General features: G+C 43.2%; 1 protein-coding gene across 1 annotated transcript in view; it reads right to left on the bottom strand.

Annotated features, from left to right (window-relative positions):
• SLC9A7 (solute carrier family 9 member A7) overlaps positions 1-17890 on the bottom strand; it is a 219560-nt gene extending 201670 nt beyond the window's left edge. The window contains exon 1 of the mRNA XM_004376907.2: positions 17430-17890. Coding sequence (XP_004376964.1) covers positions 17430-17760 — 331 coding nt within the window. The 5' untranslated portion in view covers positions 17761-17890. The remainder of the gene's footprint in view (positions 1-17429) is intronic.
• Between the last annotated feature and the right edge of the window lie 1779 nt (positions 17891-19669).

The raw sequence follows: 19669 nt of genomic DNA, 5'->3' as shown, positions 1-19669 counted from the left end.
AAGACAACGAAAAGAGAAGCTTGCGTATTGAAAGAGAATATTTGCAAACTACATATCTAACAAAGGACTTGCATCCAGAATACATAAAGAAGCCTCAGAACTCATCAGTAAGAAGACAAACAATACAATTAGAAAATGGGCAAAAGATGTGAATAGTCACATCATCAAAGAAGATATAGGCATGGCAATTAAGCATGTGAAAAGATGTTCGACATTAGGGAAATGTAAATTAAAACATAACGAGATGACACTACATATCTATTTAAAAAAAAAAAGATGTCATGGAGCTGATTCCAACTCATGGTGACCCCATGTGTGTCAGAGTAGAAGTGTGCTCCATATGGTTTTCAATGGCTGATTTTTCAGAAGTAGATCACCAGGACTTTCTTCTGAGGTGCCTCTGGGTGGACTCTAACCTCCAACCTTTCAAATAGCAGCCAAGCACATTAACCGTTTACACCATAAATCTATCAGAACGACTAAAATAAAAAATGCGGACAATAAATAGCAAGTGCTGATGAAAACGCAACTGTAATTTTCATCCGCTGCTCGTTGGAATGTACAGATTGGAATGTACAGCCACTCTGGAAAACAGTTTGGCAGTTTTCATATAAAATTAAACGTACACTTGCCCTATGACCCAGCAATACCACTGTTATGGATTCAACTGTGTCCCCCCAAAATATGTGCTGTAAATCCTAACCTCTATGCCTGTGGTTATAATCTCATTTGGGAATGGGCTGTCTTTGTTATGTTAACGAGACAGGATTAGTATAGCGTGTGTCTTAAGTCAATCTCTTTTGAGATATAAAAGAGATGAAACAAGCAAGGGAGAGAAGTAGAGATGAGGGAAGAAAGATGCCAAGCCACATGAAGAATGCCCAGAAGCAGAAGCTCAGAAGAGACAAGGACCTTCCTCCAGAGCCAACACAGACAGAAAGCCTTTCCCTAGAGCCGGCACCCTGAATTTGGATTTCTAGCCTCCTAAACTGTGAGAAAATAAACTTCTGTTTGTTAAAGCCACCCACCTGTGGTATTTCTGTTACAGCAGCACTAGATAACTAAGAATTTGGTACCAGGAGTAGGGTGCTGCTCTAACCTAAACACCTAAAATGTGGAAGTGGTTTTGGAATTGGGTAATGAGTAGAAGTTGGAAGAGTTTTAAGGTGTCTAATAGCAGAAATCTAGATTGCCTTGAAGAACTGTTGGTAGAATTACAGATGTCAAAGGCAGTTCTGGTGAGGGCTCATAAGGAAGTGAGGAGAGCTATAGAGAAAGTCTTAATCATCTTAGAGAATACATATGGCACCAGCAATAGAATACTGCTAGAAATGTGGAGGTTAAATGTGCTTCTGGTGACGCTTGAAAAGAAAATGATGAACATGTGATTGGACAAGGGAGGAAGGGCAATGTTTTTTATGCAGTGCCAAAGAACTTGTCCGAATTATGTTCAAATGTTTGGTAGAAGGCAGAACTTGTAAGTGATGAACCTGGATATCTGACTGAGGAGATTTCTAAGAAAGATCTTAAAGGGGCCGCGTGGTTTCTCCTTGCTGCTTATAGTAAAATGCAAGACGAAAGAGACTTAAACTGTGTAAAATAAAAAACAGAATTTAAAGATTTGGAAAATTCTGTTGTTCAAACTAAAGACACATGCCCTAGAATTTTCACCAAGGATGTAGCTACACAATCTTTTGTTAAAGAGATTACGCCTGTGACTGATGGACCTAACCAACTACCACAGCAGAAAACTCATCAGCTTAGACTGAAGGGAACAGAGAAAGAATGAAAGGACAGAATCCTGTCCACCCCTTGGAATTCTACAGGCAGGAAACAGGCCAAAGGAGCTACACCTGTTGTCTTCCAAGAAAAGAAAAGGACCATCCCTGGAACAGCTGGTAGGTCAGCAGAACTGTTGGAAGGAGCAGAGAAGCAGGGCCTTCTTCATTTCAAAGGATGGGGCCACAGTCTTCTGGATCTCAAAGAGTGAGGTCACAGCCTCCTAGGTTTCAAAGAGTTGGATCTTCGCCAACTTGGTTTCAGAGTGTGGAGCTACGGTTAAGGTGTGCCAGGGAGATAGGGCCGCTGCCCAAAGCTGAGGGGGCAAGGTTTCTATGCCCAAGGGGCAGAAAAATGGGGCTTGCCAGGTCCTAGGGGGTGGGGTCTCCACTCAGATGGACTAGAAGTATGGGGCCGCCCCGAGCCAAGGGAGCAGAGTTGTCATCCCAGTAGGCCTGGAAGGCAGAGCTTAAGCCCAGGGCTGAGGGATTTCCACCCAGAATCCAGAGGGTGGCCAACACCCAGAGTCTGGAGGGTGTGGTCATTGCCCAGATGGTCTCAGAGAACAGATGATTATTTTCAAGCCTTGAGAGCTAATGTAATTTGTTCTGCCGGGTTTTAGACTTGCTTGGTGCCTGTTATCTCTTCTTTCCCTCCAATTTCTCCCATTTGTAATGAAAATGTCTACCTTGTGCCTGTTCCACCATTGTACTTTGGAAACAGATAACTTGTATTCTAGATTTCACAGGTTCACAGATGAGGAGGAATTTTGTCCCAGGATGGAATATGCCTAAAGTCTCACCCATATTTGATTTAGATGATTCAGAAGATGAGACTTTGGAATCGGAGTTGACTGAAGACTTTTGGGATAATGTGATCAGGTGAATGTGTTTTCATGTGGCAAGGACATAAATTTTGGGGAGGCAAAGTGTGGACTATTATGGATTGAATTGTGTCTCCAAAAAATATGTGTTGTAAATCCTAACCTCTATGCCTGCAGTTATAATCTCATTTGGAATGAGATTATAATGGAATGGGTTATCTTTGTTATGTTAACAAGACAGGATTAGTGTAGGGTGTGTCTTAAGTCAATCTCTTTTGAGATATAAAAGAGATGAAATAAGCAAGGGAGAAAAGCAGAAATGAGAGGAAAGAGAGATGCCAAGCCACATGAAGATCGCCCAGGAGCAGAAGCTCAGAAGAGACAAGGATCTTCCTCCAAAGCCATCACATAAAGAAAGCCTTCCCCCAGAGCCAGTACACTGAATTTGGAATTCTTGCCTCCTAAACTGTGAGCAAACAAATTTCTGTTAGTTAAAGCCACCCACTTGTGGTATTTCTGTTACAGCAGCACTAGATAACTAAGACACTCACTTTTAAGTACTTACCCTAGAGCAATGAAAACTTACACTCACATAAAAACCTGTACACTAATATTTATAGCCATCCTATTCATAATCACCACAAACTGGAAACAACCTAAATGTCCTTCAACCGGTGAATGAATAAACAAATTAGGGTATATCCATACAAAAGAACACTACTCAGCAATGAAAAGGAACTACTGATACACGCAACAACTTGGATGAATCTCAAAGGCATTATGCTGAGTGAAAAAGCTAATCCCCAAAGGTTACATACTGTATGATTCCATTTATATAACATATTCAAAAGACGTAACTATAGTAATGGAGAACAGATCAGGAGCTGGCAGGGTGGAATGAGAGCATAAGAGTTTTTTAGGATAATGCAACCAACCTGTATCTTGACTATGGAGGTGCTTGCACATATATATACATATGTTAGAATCCATAAAACTAAACAACAAAACAGAAAAGTCCAGATTATCATTTAAAAAAGATGATTAATAAATGTTAATATATTATTTTAAAAAAATAGTGTAGACGAAACCAAAGAACACAAAAAGCTAACAGCCAGTTGACACCACATGTTACTCTGCAGCCAAATAAGAGTTAACATAGCGGGTCTGAGGATGCCACTTCTAGGAGAGCATGTGACTGACCCTTGCAATAGCTCCTGGGAACCTGGCCGGTGAAATATTCCCTATGCTACTAATTGATAAGGTTCGTTTGTATGTCTGGCAAGAAATGCAGTGTTTTCAATGCACAGTAATATGCCAAGTTATAAATCAGGGTTCTGTTAGAAAGATGAAGGGGAAAATGGATATTGGGAGGTAACAGGAGTCTCTGTCGCACCTGATTAGTTCTACAACTCAGCACATAGTAATCTGAGCATCAACCCTTTTAATAACCCAAGTTAATCTGAGGTAAATATGTCTTTACCTAAAACACATTTCAGGAGTGGTGGGGAGGGTTAGGAAAGAATTGTTGAGTATGAACCTAAACTCTATATACGATCACTTACACCCTAGTTAGAAGACAGTTCTCACTTTACAGCTTCTCAGTGAAAATATGTTATAGGAACTTACAGTAAAACTTAAAAGATCAGCCTTCAGGATGTTTACTCTCTTTAGTGATTAGTAACATGTCAAACAAATTTAACAAAATATAAGACTTACACTATTCTTCCCCAGAGATTGTAGTGTTTCTGAAAATACAGAATCTTTCATTTTTTTAAAAAACTCCATGTGGCTTATTAGCTAAACACACGATGTTCTGCAGAAACACATATTTATATCTTTACCTATCACTTCATTCTCCTTCCTTAAACAGTCCACTGCAATTCAGGGAAATGTCCTCATGCTCAAAGTTTCCTTCTCAAAAACTCCACTGTCAGTGTGAATCTGAGGCACGAGAACTTGAAGGAAGGACTTTTAATGTTAAGAAGTGCTACAACATCTTATTTTTTGACTAACAAAATATAATTCATTAAACAAATATTTTCAGAGTACCTACTATGCTGTAAGGAGGCACTCCTTCAGACAAGCCTAGAGGCTATGGTCTTCCCCGTTCCAGCATCTTTGGGCTGGAAGACTAATGGTTTTCTAAATGTCAAGCAGGGTTAAAGAGATACAGTCCTAGGCAAGGCACCAAGATGTCTGGTCAAGCGGGAAAATTCTCCATGTAAGGTCACATAGGATGGGGGTATAAAATAGCTCAGGGAGAGATTTTTCTGTCTCTTCGGCTACGGGTAGCACATACAGCATTAAGCTTACAGCCCACCTAAGTGGACCTACCTGGCCAGGGGAAGACTGGCAGAAGGTAGGCTCCCATTGTGTCCCTCAGCCACGATGCCAGGCATGGAAGGCAGGCGTGGAAGAACCTATATCCACCAGGACAGTTTCCAGAAGCCCAGGGGGAGGGCAGCGTGTCATATAACTGTCACATTTAAGTATTTCACCCACGACATGAGTGGGATGTGTGTGGAGGTCGTCATCTTCTCCTGGCCCGCTTATGAGCCAGGGGGAACTGCTCATCTGTTGTATACTGTCTGCTTCTCACGGCCTCCTGGCTATCTAGAAATCAGATACAACCTGGGAGTACATCACAGATTTGCCGTGTTACACACAGTTATAGCACAGCAGAGCAGGGTCTGATGATGTTGTCTCTCATATGTGTTGAGAGTCAATGGGTGGTGCAAACAGTTAACACACTTGGCTACTAACCAAAAGTTTGGAGGTTTGAGTCCATCTAGAGGCGTGGCAATCAACTCCCAAAAAATCAGCCATTGAAAACCCTATGGAGCACAGTTCTACTCTGACACACATGGGGTCACCATGAGTTAGAATCGAGACCACAGCAACTGGTTTGGTTTACTATAGGTCAGGCACTGTTCTAGGAGCTGGGAAGACAACAGCAAACAAACGATAGATGTTTCTGCCTACCTGGGGCTTACATTGTGAAGTATTTTGGAAAAGCTCTCTAGAGATTCTGAGATGTCCATCACAACTAGCACAGTAAGAGCAGACAGACAAGAGAGCTCCACAGACCCAGATCTACCCCCACCACCACCTCTGTGATAGTGATCTCGAGAGATAAGAAAGCTTTTATGTAACTGCTCCCACTGAAGGCCTGCAGCAGCCACTGTGAACCAGGGCTTCTAGCCCGTTCTAAACAGAAGCAAGGTAGGACTTCCAACCGGTTGGAAGTGGTTCGGTCATAGCCAACAGAAACAAGGGCTGCATACATGTTGCATAGCAACCAAATCTCTTGCACCTTGGCTACTGATCTGAGTAGTAAACAGGCAGAGGCGGCTCGCTCAAGGACGGCCGACCATGCTGCTTTGAATGTGTGTCGCTCTCCACAGTCCTGCCAATGATCTAATCTCCCACATCAGGAAACTTTCAGGAGCCTGATATGGGAGTTTAAATTATTGGCGGGACTGTGGAAAGCAACACACATTCAAAGTGGTGCTGTTGGCCACCATCTTCCAGCAGGGCACAGCTACCTGTTTGCTGCCTGTTTCCTATTCACGTCAAAAGCCGTCGTGCAAGGGATTTGGTTGCTATGCAGCGCTTATGTGGCCCTTGCTTCCGTCGGCCATGACTGAACCATTTAGAACTGGTCTGAAGGCCTGCTCTGAACATTTCTTGGCATTTTTGCCTAACACTGGTAGTAGGAGCCTTCTCTCGTATCAGTGGAGCAACACTTGGGAGTGTGTGGCCTCTGGGGTGAAAATGAGCAGGCATTTTGGCCCCACTCAGGTTCAAGACCCCCAGGCCCATCTAGCATAGGAAAACTGAGTCCTCCGCATGAACCAGCCTCACTTCTTACAGTTCTACACTGGAGCTTGGGGCCAAAGCCCCAGGTAATGGTAAAAGGTCACTTTGCTTGTTTTATACAGTGAAATCTGTGAGAGCCAAAATTCGACTGGACTGCCTTGTTTTTCCAGGTCTCGTAAGTTTTCTGCCTTTTGACAGGGTGCAGTCTTACCACTTTTCTATTGCTTGTTTTAGTGGAAAATATTTGAGTTTTCCTTCTCTGACAGGTTTCCACCTTACACAGGTTCCGGCTTTCACAAGTTTTACTGTACTCTAGGCATAGATTTTCCCTCAGAAACCTCATGGAAACAAGTAATCGAAACAGGATTCAGGTTCAACCCTATTCTGGCCAAATACATCCTAAACCATATTGATCTCATCCTTTCATAGATCCCCACTTCCCCATTTCAAACATGGGACCCTAAACAATGATGTACTTGACCTAAGTTTCAATTTCTTCATCTGACTAAGTGGAACCAATACTACAGTCTTCATACACTTAATGTGAAGGTTAAACAGCTCAAAGTTTGCAAAGTACTTAATACAGTAGCCGGCTATTATAGCAGGTGCTCAGTAAATGGTTGTTATCATTTTTTACTACTTTTACTGACAGTCAACATAGTGAAAGTATTTGAAGGGTGAAACTTAAATATCCTAACGAGTCTCAAACTTTAGCACGCAAAAAGAATGAAAACAAACCCTGATAATGTGTTAAAACACATTTCTGGGCCCACTCCCACACATTCTAAGTCAGTAAGTCTGGGGCAAAACCTGAAAATTTGCTATTTCTAACAAGCACGCAGATGATGCTGATGCTGATGCTGATGCTGCTGGTCTCAGGATCACACTCTCTTGAGTAATACTGGCAAAGCAGTCTATGGAAATAACTTCATAATTCCAGATGAATACTCTCTTCAAACTAGATTACTTAAAATAAAAAATTAAGTTAATAACCAACATGGAAAACAAACCACACAAAAAATCCTACTATTTCACATTTCTGGATAATATATGACAAAGTGTTCATCAAATATGGCAACACAGACTGGCTAGTTGGTTTCCAAACCTGTCCTCTTCCTCCAGCTAGACTATACTTCCCTGCCACCCTTGCAGTGAGATGCGGCCTTGTGACCAAATTCTGTCCAACAGAAGCAGGAAAAACAAAGTGCAACACTTCTAGGCTTAGCACATAAGTCTTCCCCATATGAGTCTCTTTTTCTTTCCTCATTCATTGGCTGGAGGGGGAGGATTCCAAGAACCTAAGGGATGATGAGGAGTCCCTGGGTGGTGCAAATGGTTAACACACTAGGCTGCTAACCAAAAGGCTGGCAGTTTGAGTCCACCCAGAGGTGCTAGTGAAGAAAAGCTTGGCAATCTACTCCCAAAAATTCAGCCATTGAAAACCCTATGGAGCACAGTTCTACTCTGATACATGTGGGGTCATTATAAGTCAGAGTTGACTCTACTGAAACTGGTTGGTTTTAAAGGATAAGGAAACCACAAGAGGGAAGGCACCTGCTCCATGAATCACCACTTGGAGAGTCATCTGCCAGACACCATTACATGAGTGAAAATTCAACTTTTCTTGTGTTAAGTACAGGAGCCCTGGTGGTGCAGTGGTTACAGTGCCAAGCTGCTAACTAAAAGGTCAGTGGTGCAAACCCACCAGCTGCTCCACAGAGAAAGATATGGTAGTCTGCTTCTCCAAAGATTACAGCCTTGGAAACCCTGTGGGGCAGTTTTACTGTGCCCTATAGGGTTGCCATGAATCGGAATCAACTCAACGGCAATGGGTTTGGTTTGGTTGGTTTATGTTATTTAAATTACCCTAATACAATTATCCATACTGAATAAAAGTCAAGTAGCATGCTTTAACCAAAAGAGAAAAGCCTCCTAACGTATATTCTCTTGTAAGTGGAACAGAGGCAATATTTTTAAAAGACACATGAACTTAAAAAAAAAAAAATTGAACTTAAAACAAAGTTACTGATTCTCAAGTCATGTAAGTCTAGTGACTTAGTCAGGGTTCTCTAGAGAAACAAAACCAGTGAGATAAATAATAGATATATCTACATATCTATATGTATCTATCTATATATACCTATATCTATCTATCTATCTATTTATATATACATAAAGAGAGAGAGAAATTTATTGATTGATTTTCTTCAAGGAATTGGATCACCCAATTCTGGAGGGCTGGCAAGTTCAAAATCTGTAGGTCAGGCGACAGGCTGGAGACTCCTGCAAGCTTGCATCCCCAAATTCGTAGGTCAGACAATGGGAAGAGTAAAAAAGTTCTATAAATGGCAAAATGTCCATTTATAGTCTAGAGGCAGAATACACCATAGGGAAACTCCCTTTATGCTCTTAAGGCCTTCAACTGATTAGATGAGGCCCACCCACATTATGAAAAGTAATCTGTTTTACTTAAGGCCAACTGATTTAACCACATGTAACTACTTCATAACAACAATTAGATTAGTGTTTTACCCAACAACTGGGCACAACAGCCTAGCCAAGTTGATACATACAATTAACCATCACACCTAGCATCATCTCACATAAAGTAATTCGAACAGTAATAATCAGTGCCAGAAAGAGTTTAATGGTAGTAACAAGCAGGATGTCTACAGCCTCACCCATATAACCTTTCAGCCAGGAAGGTTAACAAGTAACAGGTTAACAGGGAGGTTAACTTGTTTCCCAATCTTCTATTTTTAAACGAAAAATTCCAAACATACAGAAAAATTGAAAGAAGAGTATAAAACACACCTCTTTTATCTACCACCTAGATTTAACAATTGCTAGTATTTTGCCATACTTGTTTTCTCTGTGTGTGTGGGTGCATAAGGACATCATATTTGGTAAAGTAGAGGGTCAGAGAAAATGAGGAAAACTTTCAATGAGATAGAGTAACACAAGAGCCACAACAAGGGACTCAAACATACCAACAATCATGAAAGATGGCACGGGACTGGGCAACGTTTCATTCTGTTACACATAAGGTCACCATGAGTTGGAGCCAATTCGACGGCAACTAACAACAACATTTTTTTTAATAGTATTTTGTTTTCGGTGAAAATTTATAACAACATTTTTTTACTAGACCTTTTGAAAGTAAATTGCAAACATTAAGACTTACACACTTCACCCCTAAATACTTCAGCCTGCATCTCCATTATCACACCTAAGAAAAATAACAATAATTCCTAATATCATCTAATACCCAGTCCACATTCAAATATCCCTGACATCCCCAAAACATCTTTTATAGCTCATTTTCATGAACCAGGGGCCAATTAAGGTTCTTGTGTTGCATTTGGTTATGTCTCTTTGGTCTCCTTTAATCTAGAACGCTCATCTTCCCTTTTTATTTCCCTTGACATTGACTTTCTGAAGACACCAGGACAATTATCTTGTAAACTGCCCCATATTCAGGATTTGTTTGTTTTCTCATGGTGTCGTACAACTTGTTTCTCTATTTTCTATTGTTCCTGTAAACTGGACCAACCAATTGCCGTTGAGTCGATTTCAACTCATGGGGACCCTATGTGGTTCAGAGCACACTGTGCTCCACAGAGTTTTCAATGGCTGACTTTGTGGAAGTAGATCACCAGGTCCTTCTTCCAAGGAGCCTCTGGGTGGACTCGAACCTCGAACTTTTCGGTTAACAGTCCACCACAAAGATGTACCTAAATCATTGATTAGACTCAAATTAATCATTTACAGCAAGAATACTCCATAGATCATGCTATATGCTTCTTACTGCATCACATCAGGAGGCACATAATACCAGAGTCCCACTATAAGTAATAATCAATTTGATCACCTGGTTAAGATAGTGTCTTCCAGGCCTCTCCACTGTAAAGGTATCTTTTTTCCTTAGCGGTAAGAAAGTAATTGGTGGAGTGATACTCAGCACTGCAAGAGCGCTGTGTTCCCCAACAACCTTTCACGTATGATTTTGGCATTCGTTGAAGATCCTTATCTAAAGCCATTATCACTGGGGGTTGCAAAATGGTGATTTTTTAATTACATCATTCCCAAAAGGTTAAATTTCGAAAATTCTAAGAAACACTTTTAGGAAATGTCATTTTTCTAATTTTTAAGATGCAAAAATTTTACTTTCATTTATAACTTTTAAATAATAATCAAAAGTATTCTTTATGGTGAGAGATTTATTAGAAAAAGAACATTTTAACATTCAAGGGAAATGCAACCCAACCACATTACAATTTAGTATTTCTAATGCATTTTTTGGCTCACTGGGTTGCACAAACAGTTAAGCGCTCAACTAGTAGCCTAAAGGCTGGTGGTTCAAACACACCCATGAGTGCCTCAGGAGACAGGCCTGGTGGTTTACTTCTGAGAGGTCACAGCCTTGAAAACCCTATAAGCAGTTCTACTCTACTCTGCACACATGGGGTCACCATGAGATGGAATCAACGGAGTGGCAATTAACAACAACAAATGCATTTTTTGCTATATAAAAGTTATTTGTTTTATTTTTTAACAAATTTTTTAACTGCCAAAGTAACATGTCTCTGGTATAAAGAGTATAAAGAGAAAAGTAAGACCTCCCCTTTTTCTCCAGCAACAGCTCCCACTCCCAAGCAGTAACCATTGTTAAGTTTATGTATCCTTCCAGGAAGGATACATGTATCATATATAGATCATATGTATTATATGTAATATGTATATACATGATGTTTATGTAGTACATTACGTAATTATTAAAAGAACAAATGGGATAATACATACTGTTCTGCACATTGCTTTTTCTGCAATACTATGTGTGGACAGCTGCCTTAGGAGGACATCGCAAAATACTTCGTTCTTTTTACTGGCTGCATAGTATTCCTTAGCAGCACTCTTCTTTAATTTAACCAGTCCCTTCCTGATGAATATTGAAACTTATTTCTGCTGCAATAAATATTGCTGTCTATATAACATAGCATACTTGTACAAATATTTCTGAAGGATAAAGTCCAAGAATTGAAACTGCTGGATTAAAGGGTATGTGCATTTTAACTTTTCTAGGTATTAACAAACAGCCCAACAAAAAAGTTACAATTCTCCTTACTCCCACTAACTGTGTCCTAAAAGAATTTTAAAATTATAGCAAACCTCTACTGAACAAACCTCAAGTAGCAAAGCTTGGCAAAGAATCACAAAGTCTAAAGTGAGAATGGGAACTAATATTTACTGAGTACTTAGGTGACAGATACTGCACTTGACTCCTTACCATCTCTCAATAATACAACAATCCTGTGAGGCAGATGACATTATCTCCATTTTCCAAAAGAAGAAACTGAGGCTCAGAGCACTTAAGCAACTTGCCCAATGTTATACAGCTTTCTAAGTGACAGGACCAGCATTTGAACCCAGGGGTATCCGGCACTAAAGCAAGACTATATGGGGCTGCCCCATCTGGAGCTAAAGTGAGGGGCTCTAAAAAAGGGGGCCCCTGATTAACCAGGAAGGGTGGGGTCCAAAATATCTGCTCACAGGCTCAAATGTTAATTTCATGCTCCTGCAAGGAGTCATATTTTCCCCTTTCAGACCTTGCCTACTAACCCACTGCTGGGCTGTGCTTAATAAGCCAGCTCCAACATAGCAACAATGAGCCCATGGTCCACAGAACCTGGAGAGGCCCACCAACATGTACTTGGAAAGTTGATAGGCATGGAGGAGGGGGAAGTGAGAAGCAGGTGGTAGGCTAGCACAGCAGATATTTTGGCCCCATTATCAGTTGTCACAAAAACATTTTGGGGGAAGTGGAACTATGTACACATTAAGAGGGAACCACAGTTAACTGACATAGTCTGTTTATACCACCTTTCCCTGCCTCAAACACTTGCTATTTCTCCTGCACAAATAACACTGGGCCTAGTAACTTTAGGATGGCACTTAATCACATACAGAGCAAACAGCTGGTATGAGCTCCCTTTCCTGACAAAATAGGTTAGACTGGTGCCTGGCCAGCACCTTGCCAAAGCCCTGATGTGCAGTTACAGGGGCAGGGTCTGGGAGGCTGCTTTCAACCGCCCTAGAGAGTCAGGTTTGTGGTCACCTTCCCTTAGAGCTGCCTGGGTCTTTTGTGAGGGAGGAGTGCTTATAACTGTGGGTGGGGGAGTTTGTTTCTATTTAAATGTCAAGCATTAACTTAAGTGAATCTCTTATAGTCCTTAGGTCCTCTGCACCCAAGCAAGCTCTTATTACAGGATCTATTTGTGCAAAGTACTCCTATCATCAACTAATCTTTGGGGATAATAGGGGAAAAAGAGAGGAAGGAAAACTTTCCCTTTTCCCCATTTTGTCTCCATTCCAGGCACAAGGTTCCAGAAGTCCCACGGATACAGTCAACAATTAAAAGGTCACAGAAAATTGATGACATAACTTGAGTTAAATAGGGAGAAGTGGGTGTCCAACTGGTTTATCTGAGGCGCATCTTAAAATTCCATCACAAATGACACAGAATGGAGACATGGACACATTACTAGGCGACACACTTCCATATTTCAAAATTCAAAAAGCACTAAAGGGTATACAGTGACATCTCCCTCCCACCCTTACCTCACAACCATCCAGTTGCCCCCCGCTCAAGGAAATCAATGTTATTAGCCTACTGTGTGTCCTTTCAGAGATATTTTATGAATATAACAGTAAATATGTACATATTACAATTTATTTTAAATATTAAAGCCTTCCTTCTCAGATTTAGAAACCCTGGTGGCGTAGTGGTTAAAAGCTATGGCTGCTAACCAAAAGGTCGGCAGTTCGAATTCACCCTATGGGGCAGTTCTACTTTGTCCTATAGGGTCACTATGAGTTGGAACTGACTTGATGGCAATGGGTTTGTTTTTTTGTTTTGGTTTCTCAAATTTAAGTGGCTTTTAAATACAAAAAGGTGGCAGAAATTAGATGTTTTAATTTTCAAAGCAAAGGGTTTTGAAATTCAGTTGAACTGTTTTATTCATAAAATTTCACAAACATTTAAAAGTTAAATTGTTTACCTCCAGAAATTAAGTTGGGTATCTAGCATACAGCAGATACTTAAATATATCCTTAGGTCTTTCTGCTCTTTATTACTCAGAGGCAAGAGGACAATTACTCACTTCCTCTATTGATACGGAGAAATGAAATCGTTTCTTACTCTTAAGAAACAGAAGTGAAGTCCTGAAAATCTGCATTTACATAAGTGTTCAAAGATTTTCAAACTGATTTTTTTTAAATCAGAATTCCTGTTGCAATAATCTCCCGTACATAATGAATCAGCTAACCAAATGCCATCAGAATTCAGATTTGGGGGGCCTGAAACAGAAGATCAAATATTCTTGAGAGAAAGCGAGAAATGTTTTTTCACAATTACAGGCAATCCACATCAAAATACTAATACATGGCATAACCTAGAACATCACATATTGACAAACTAAATTTCTTAATACATTTAAAAGTAACACTAAAATTCAAAGATATAGAACAAAATTACACCAAAATGCTATGAGATGATGTTTAGTTTCCTGAACAATCGTCAATTAAGCCAGATTTCAGTAACATGATTGTTCACAAAATGAAACAGCACACTGTACCATGAACCCAATGACTAAAAGACTGAAGTGAGTTTAAAAAGTACACGTCAGTAAAGAAAAATTCTACTGTTGTTTTTAAGCCTTAAGATAAAGGTGATCGAACTCCTGAGAATATGGAGTGCTCATCAGAAAATATATTTTTAAATCCCTACTTATTTTCCATACACTTGAGCATATAGTTATGAGTCTGTCAAATCTCCTAAAGGCATTTCACACTGTACTTTAATGAACTAGATCTAACAGCTATAAATGATTTTCATGGTGTAAGATTTACAATCAATGTTACCCAAAGAATTTGGTCTCTGTCCTTGGTTCCTGAGAGATAATCCCTAAAACCTTGTAATTTCCCCAGTGATTGATGTCTTTGATGAAGGCTCCAAACCACACCTACCTAACAGGTTATGCTAATGAGGTGACTGAGGTGGGAGCTGGCCATGCCAGAAAGACCCACCAAATGGTATAAGCTGATGTTAGGAGATGGGGGCATGATTCAATCAGCCATGCCTATGTAATGAGGTCTCAGTAAAAGATTCTAGACATGGAAGCTCCATGGGCTTCGTTGTTGGTGAGAGACAATGATACACATGGGAGAGTATCAAGTCTTTTTGGGACAAGGAAGCTCTACTTTGGGAACCCTCCCAGACTTCACCCTATGCATCTCTTCATTTGTATCCTTTTTGCTGTAATAAAAATGTAATCCTAAGTATAACACTTTCCTGAGTTGCTCTAGTGAATTATCAAACCAAAGGGAGCAGTGGGAGCCAGCAGGTCAGAAGTGAGGAGAGCCTGAGGGCTCCAAGCTTGCCACTGGCATCTGAAGTCTTGATCAAACTTGGCAATCTGGTGGACTGTGAGGTCTTAATCTTAACTTGTGAGGTCTGACCTAGTTCCAGGTGGTTAGGGTCAGAAGAGATGCACTGCATGTGCAGTTGGAAGTAGAACAGAATTGAATTGCACAGGAATTGAATTTCTTCACTCAGCTAGTATGAGAAGTGGAATAGACTGCATTGTATTAATACCCATCACATGGCTATCTATATACAGGTATGCATCACTTAACGACCACTATACGTTCTGTGAAATAGGACATTATGTGATTTCGACACTGCGAGAACACTTGTGTCCACGGAGTGCAGGGCTCCTGGGTGCACTGGCATGGGGGCTGTTGTGCAGCCCGGGGAGCTCCCACTGTGGACGCCTCAGGTGAGCATTTGGCCAGGTTTCATCCAGCTGTTGCCACCTTCTCTGCTAAGCCAGCTGCAGGGAAGGCCAACTCGCCTGTGAGAAACTGCCCGGGGAGGGGACGGTTAGGCCAAGAGGGCCGAGGGCGCCTAAGCTGGGACTGGGGCATCCAGGGTACATACCTTTCCATCGGTGCCCTACAGGACCACACCAGGCAAAACACAGAGACTGGACCTGCTGAGTTGCAGGAGCAGAGGGGGACCTGGCTTGGGAGTTTGGGCCTAGGCCTCCATCACCACAGACTAGGTGGCTTCTGGGTGGTGTGCAGCAGCCAGGCAGAAGTGGGGCTCCAACCTCAAGATGGGGGTCTGGAGTCCTGGCACTCAGACACCTGGGTGCCCCAGCACACAGATGTATATGCAGTCGGACATTGCACGAAAAGGCATTAAGCAACACATACCTGTACCTATAAAGGTAATCTTCATCTGCATTATACCTCAGAGTCAATTGCCTGAAAAGATTACATGCTTCAATTCTCCAGCCCACTATCTGTTCAGGAAACCTCCCAGCTTACCTGCAGCCGCGGCATGAATCATTTGTTAGCGACTGATACAACCACAGAGCTCAAAAATAGCCAGGTATCAAGGCCAAAGTTTGTGTTCAGACCTATAATTTGGAATAACCAAACTCAGTTTTAGACCTGGACCTGTTTCAATTCAAGATCTGTTTAGGCCACTACCTCTTCAAAACTGGAGGGTTCCTTATAGCTCCGTGTAACCTTGTCTGATACAGTTTGTCTGGGAAGGCCTGGTGGCTGTGAGACCAGCTACCAACAACCAACCAATAACCATAAGAAGCAAGGCCCAGGACCAGGGTAATTTTCACATTAAAGATTAAAGTGTCTGCTTTCCGTTCTCTATCAGGGAACCCTGGATGGAAAGTGAGTGGAGATATCCCTCCATTATAGGTGATGAAGTAAAATGTTCCCTATTAGGAACAGTTATCTATTTCACATGAGGATATCAACCTAGGCTTTAACTCCACTGAATTAAACTCAAAAAGAGAACATTTTGCTTCAGTTTGAGTCATGTATGGGGGCGGGGGGGCATAGGGCAAATAAATCCATGACTCAGATTATGGCTAACCAACATCCATGTAATAATGAGAGATTTGTACCCAACCTCTGTGCATGTAAGACACTATGCCATTAAATCCCAAAAAGGATGGTGGCATCAGTCCACCCTTCACAACAAAAGAAAGCTGACTCCAGAATTAAAACCCTGCTTTTCTTCTCCATACACTCAGAAACGGATCTTCAAAGTTCTACCCATGTTACAATCTGAGGAATACAAAAGCTCCTCTTTTCTTGGAGAAGGCAAGCAACTGGGTATAACTTACCACTGGGACATATAAGCTCAGGAGATGTGCCCGTCTCTCTGCCTGGGCCTGACAGTGATGCACCACTGCGTGCTAGACCATGCTCACCTTTCACAGCACTTTATGCTCAACTGAAAATGTGCTAGTGGATGGAATTCACAGGCCGATTTTCTTCACGAACTATCCTGAAGTCATAGCTCCTCATAGGGCATGGCTTGGTGGGAGAGATGACCCCTCCCTGTACGTCACCCTTGGCTTTATCAACATGAAACCTGGGAACAGACCTCAGAAGTGGTTGCCCACCCAGACTGACCATGGATGTGACATCCAACAGGCCCCACCAGCCCATTCCCAAGCCAAGAAACCCTCAGCCATCGCCCCCATCCCCACTGTGGCCTGCCCCCGGGAGTGGTGCGGACTCTGTGAAGTCACCCACCTTCCACCCCCGCACACATACCCTGTTGAGCTGAACTGGGGCGTGGGGTGGGGGTAATGGGGGACGACACAACTGAGAGAACGGGCGAACAGGGCTGGTCTGCCTTTGTGCCTTTCATTTTCCTGGGTTCCCGTTGAAGAAACGTTGGAATGGTGTGGATTTTTTTTTTAACGGTATTAGAAAGGTAGAAAATGCCGACAGTTGACCTTGGGAACCACCACCGTCGCAGCGGGAAATGGAAAGGAAACGAAACACGTTAGCAAGTGAAGGGGAAGCACAGTGCAGCGCGGGCAGGAGCGCAGCGGCTGGGCCGCCCGAGGCGTGTTTGGGGGGTGATGGGTGGAGGAATAGGGGTAGATGTGGGGTAGAGAGCGCTCACCATAGATCATGGCCAGTCCAGTCTCGTGTAGGAAGCGCACCCGGCGGTGCTTGAAGAGCCAGATGGTGAGGATGGTGAGCGTGAGCAGCAGGATGAAGGTGAGCAGGCTCACGCTGTCTTGCCGGTGGCTCTCCTCCGCCTCCTTCTCAGTTGCAAGCTCCTCCATGGCGGTGCTGTCCTCGGCCACCGCCCCAGAGGAGGAGGCCGAGGCCGCTGCACGCAGCCCCCGACTCAGCAGCAGCGGCAGCAGCAGCAGCAGCAACGGCAGCCGCAGCAGCAGCGCCCAGACCGCCCGCCCCGGGCCAGAGCGCGCCGCGTCACCAGGCTCCATGGCCCCCGGACCTCCCGCGCCTCCTCCGCGGGGGGACCAGCAGCCCGCGCCGTCGGCGGGTTCCCGCGGTGCCGCGGATCTGCCGGAGTGGCAAAGGCCGCCGCAGCTCCTCCTCCTCGCGTCCGGCTGGGGTTGCGCTAGGAGCCGCGCGGGGGCGGGGCGCGCGCAGTGCGCAGGATCCCCAAGCACCGCCCCCCGCCCGCGCACCTGTTCGTCCACCGGCCGCGCCCCGCACGAACTGTGGGACGGAGGCCGGGTCAGCTGTCGCACTCGGACCTACGGGCTGGGCCGGCGGTCCCTCGTCTCTCTGTGCTCTGCACCCGTTCCTTGGGTACCTGGCTATCATCTGCGGTCGCGGGGCTGGATCATAGGCAGTCGCAGCTGCGCTTCCTAAACGGGACGCCAGAGGGCGCCCGTGTCTGGCACAGCAGGAGCTGTGCTGGAGTGAGTCGTGGCTTTGGCGCCACCGCCAAGTGTGTGACCTCGGGCCAGTATGCAGCGCCCTGGGCCCAGCAAAGTGAGGGCTCTGGAGGAGCAATGAAGCCGTGTTATCCCTTACACCTCTCTTTCCTCATCTCTCAGAGTGCCTTCAACTCTCAGACTTTCCAGAATCTGTTAGGCTTCATTCAAACCTCCACTCTAGTCTGATCCAATGTGAGAATCGGATAAGGGGTTGGAATCGGGAGATAGGGTTAAAACATCTCTTTCACCTGTTGACGAATAAACTGACTTCTTATTCTGGACTGTGCAGCTAACCCTCTTGGGGAAGGGGGTTGAAGCACAGGAAACTGAACACTTGTCATTCTAGGTAGATGAGCAACAGGTGTTCCTAAAGCTGAGTCAGTGGGGCTGGGGGTGGGGGACAGGGAGATTTCCCTGGTGGCCCTCTTAAGTTGACCTCCTGGTAGCTCAGAGTGTCTTTGGATGATTCTTTGGACCAGGCGCAGCTCTGAGCAAAATTATGAAGCGGACTCTGGAGGATAGAGACTCTCAGAACAAATCCTCAGGAACTAAAGCTTTTGATCCATCTTGTTCCTCTGATCGAGGAAGAAAAGAGAGATCAAATTATTAATAACACAGTGTTTAGCACTGTGCTCATAAGTGTTTATTGAACCACTCTGAAATCCATACCAGCTGCCTATGTTGACTCTCCCAGAGGAGTTGCCATTTTTAAGAGGATTCACTAAAGAAGGCAATGCTTAAGGAAAAGAGTAATAGGGAAGAGATGGTTTTGGGTAGGAAACATATTTAGAACATGGCATCCTTCCTGGTTCCCCCTGTAGGTGACACTCTCAAGTCTGCTTAGTCTCTTCTTTACAGCAGGGGAATCTCTTCATCTAGATTTTGGCTATCATCTTTCCCTATTCCTCCAGACTGTCACCTAGCGCCTGCAAAAATCCGTATACCTTGAAGTTCCATCCAGGGTCCCACTGAAATTTCAAAAACTGGATGGTTATAGAAAAAGGTATATAAGAACAAAAAAAACTTGGTCTAATTCTTGAAGACTCACTAAAATGCATGTTTGCTAAAAACTGTCTATCGATCGTATTACACCCTCTTGGGTTCCCAGAAGTCAAGGAAAGAACTTCTCTCTATACCTCACACTAAGGACAACTCAGGTGCTACCTTAAAAGGACAGACTTCATAGTATTTGTAGAAGATTGTATTTTTCGAAAATGGTGCAACCATATTTCCAATCCAACATACCCTTCTAGAACATTACCCCCCACCCCGTGGAGAGGTGGCATCTGTGTTTCCTCTCCTTGAACCTTGGTGGGCCTTTGTGACTGCCTCAAAAAATAGAATGTGGCAATGGATTCGGATTGTGTTGTATTTGTAGACTGCTTTGGGTAAAATTGACATTTTCACAATGTTGAGTCTGCCTGTTCATCAGCATGGTATGTTTTTC

Source organism: Trichechus manatus, unplaced genomic scaffold (assembly GCF_000243295.1).
Source record: "Trichechus manatus latirostris isolate Lorelei unplaced genomic scaffold, TriManLat1.0 scaffold00046, whole genome shotgun sequence".
Lineage (NCBI taxonomy): Eukaryota > Metazoa > Chordata > Mammalia > Sirenia > Trichechidae > Trichechus > Trichechus manatus.
The sequence above is the reverse complement of the archived record's forward strand: the minus strand, read 5'-3'. Positions and strand labels throughout refer to the sequence as shown.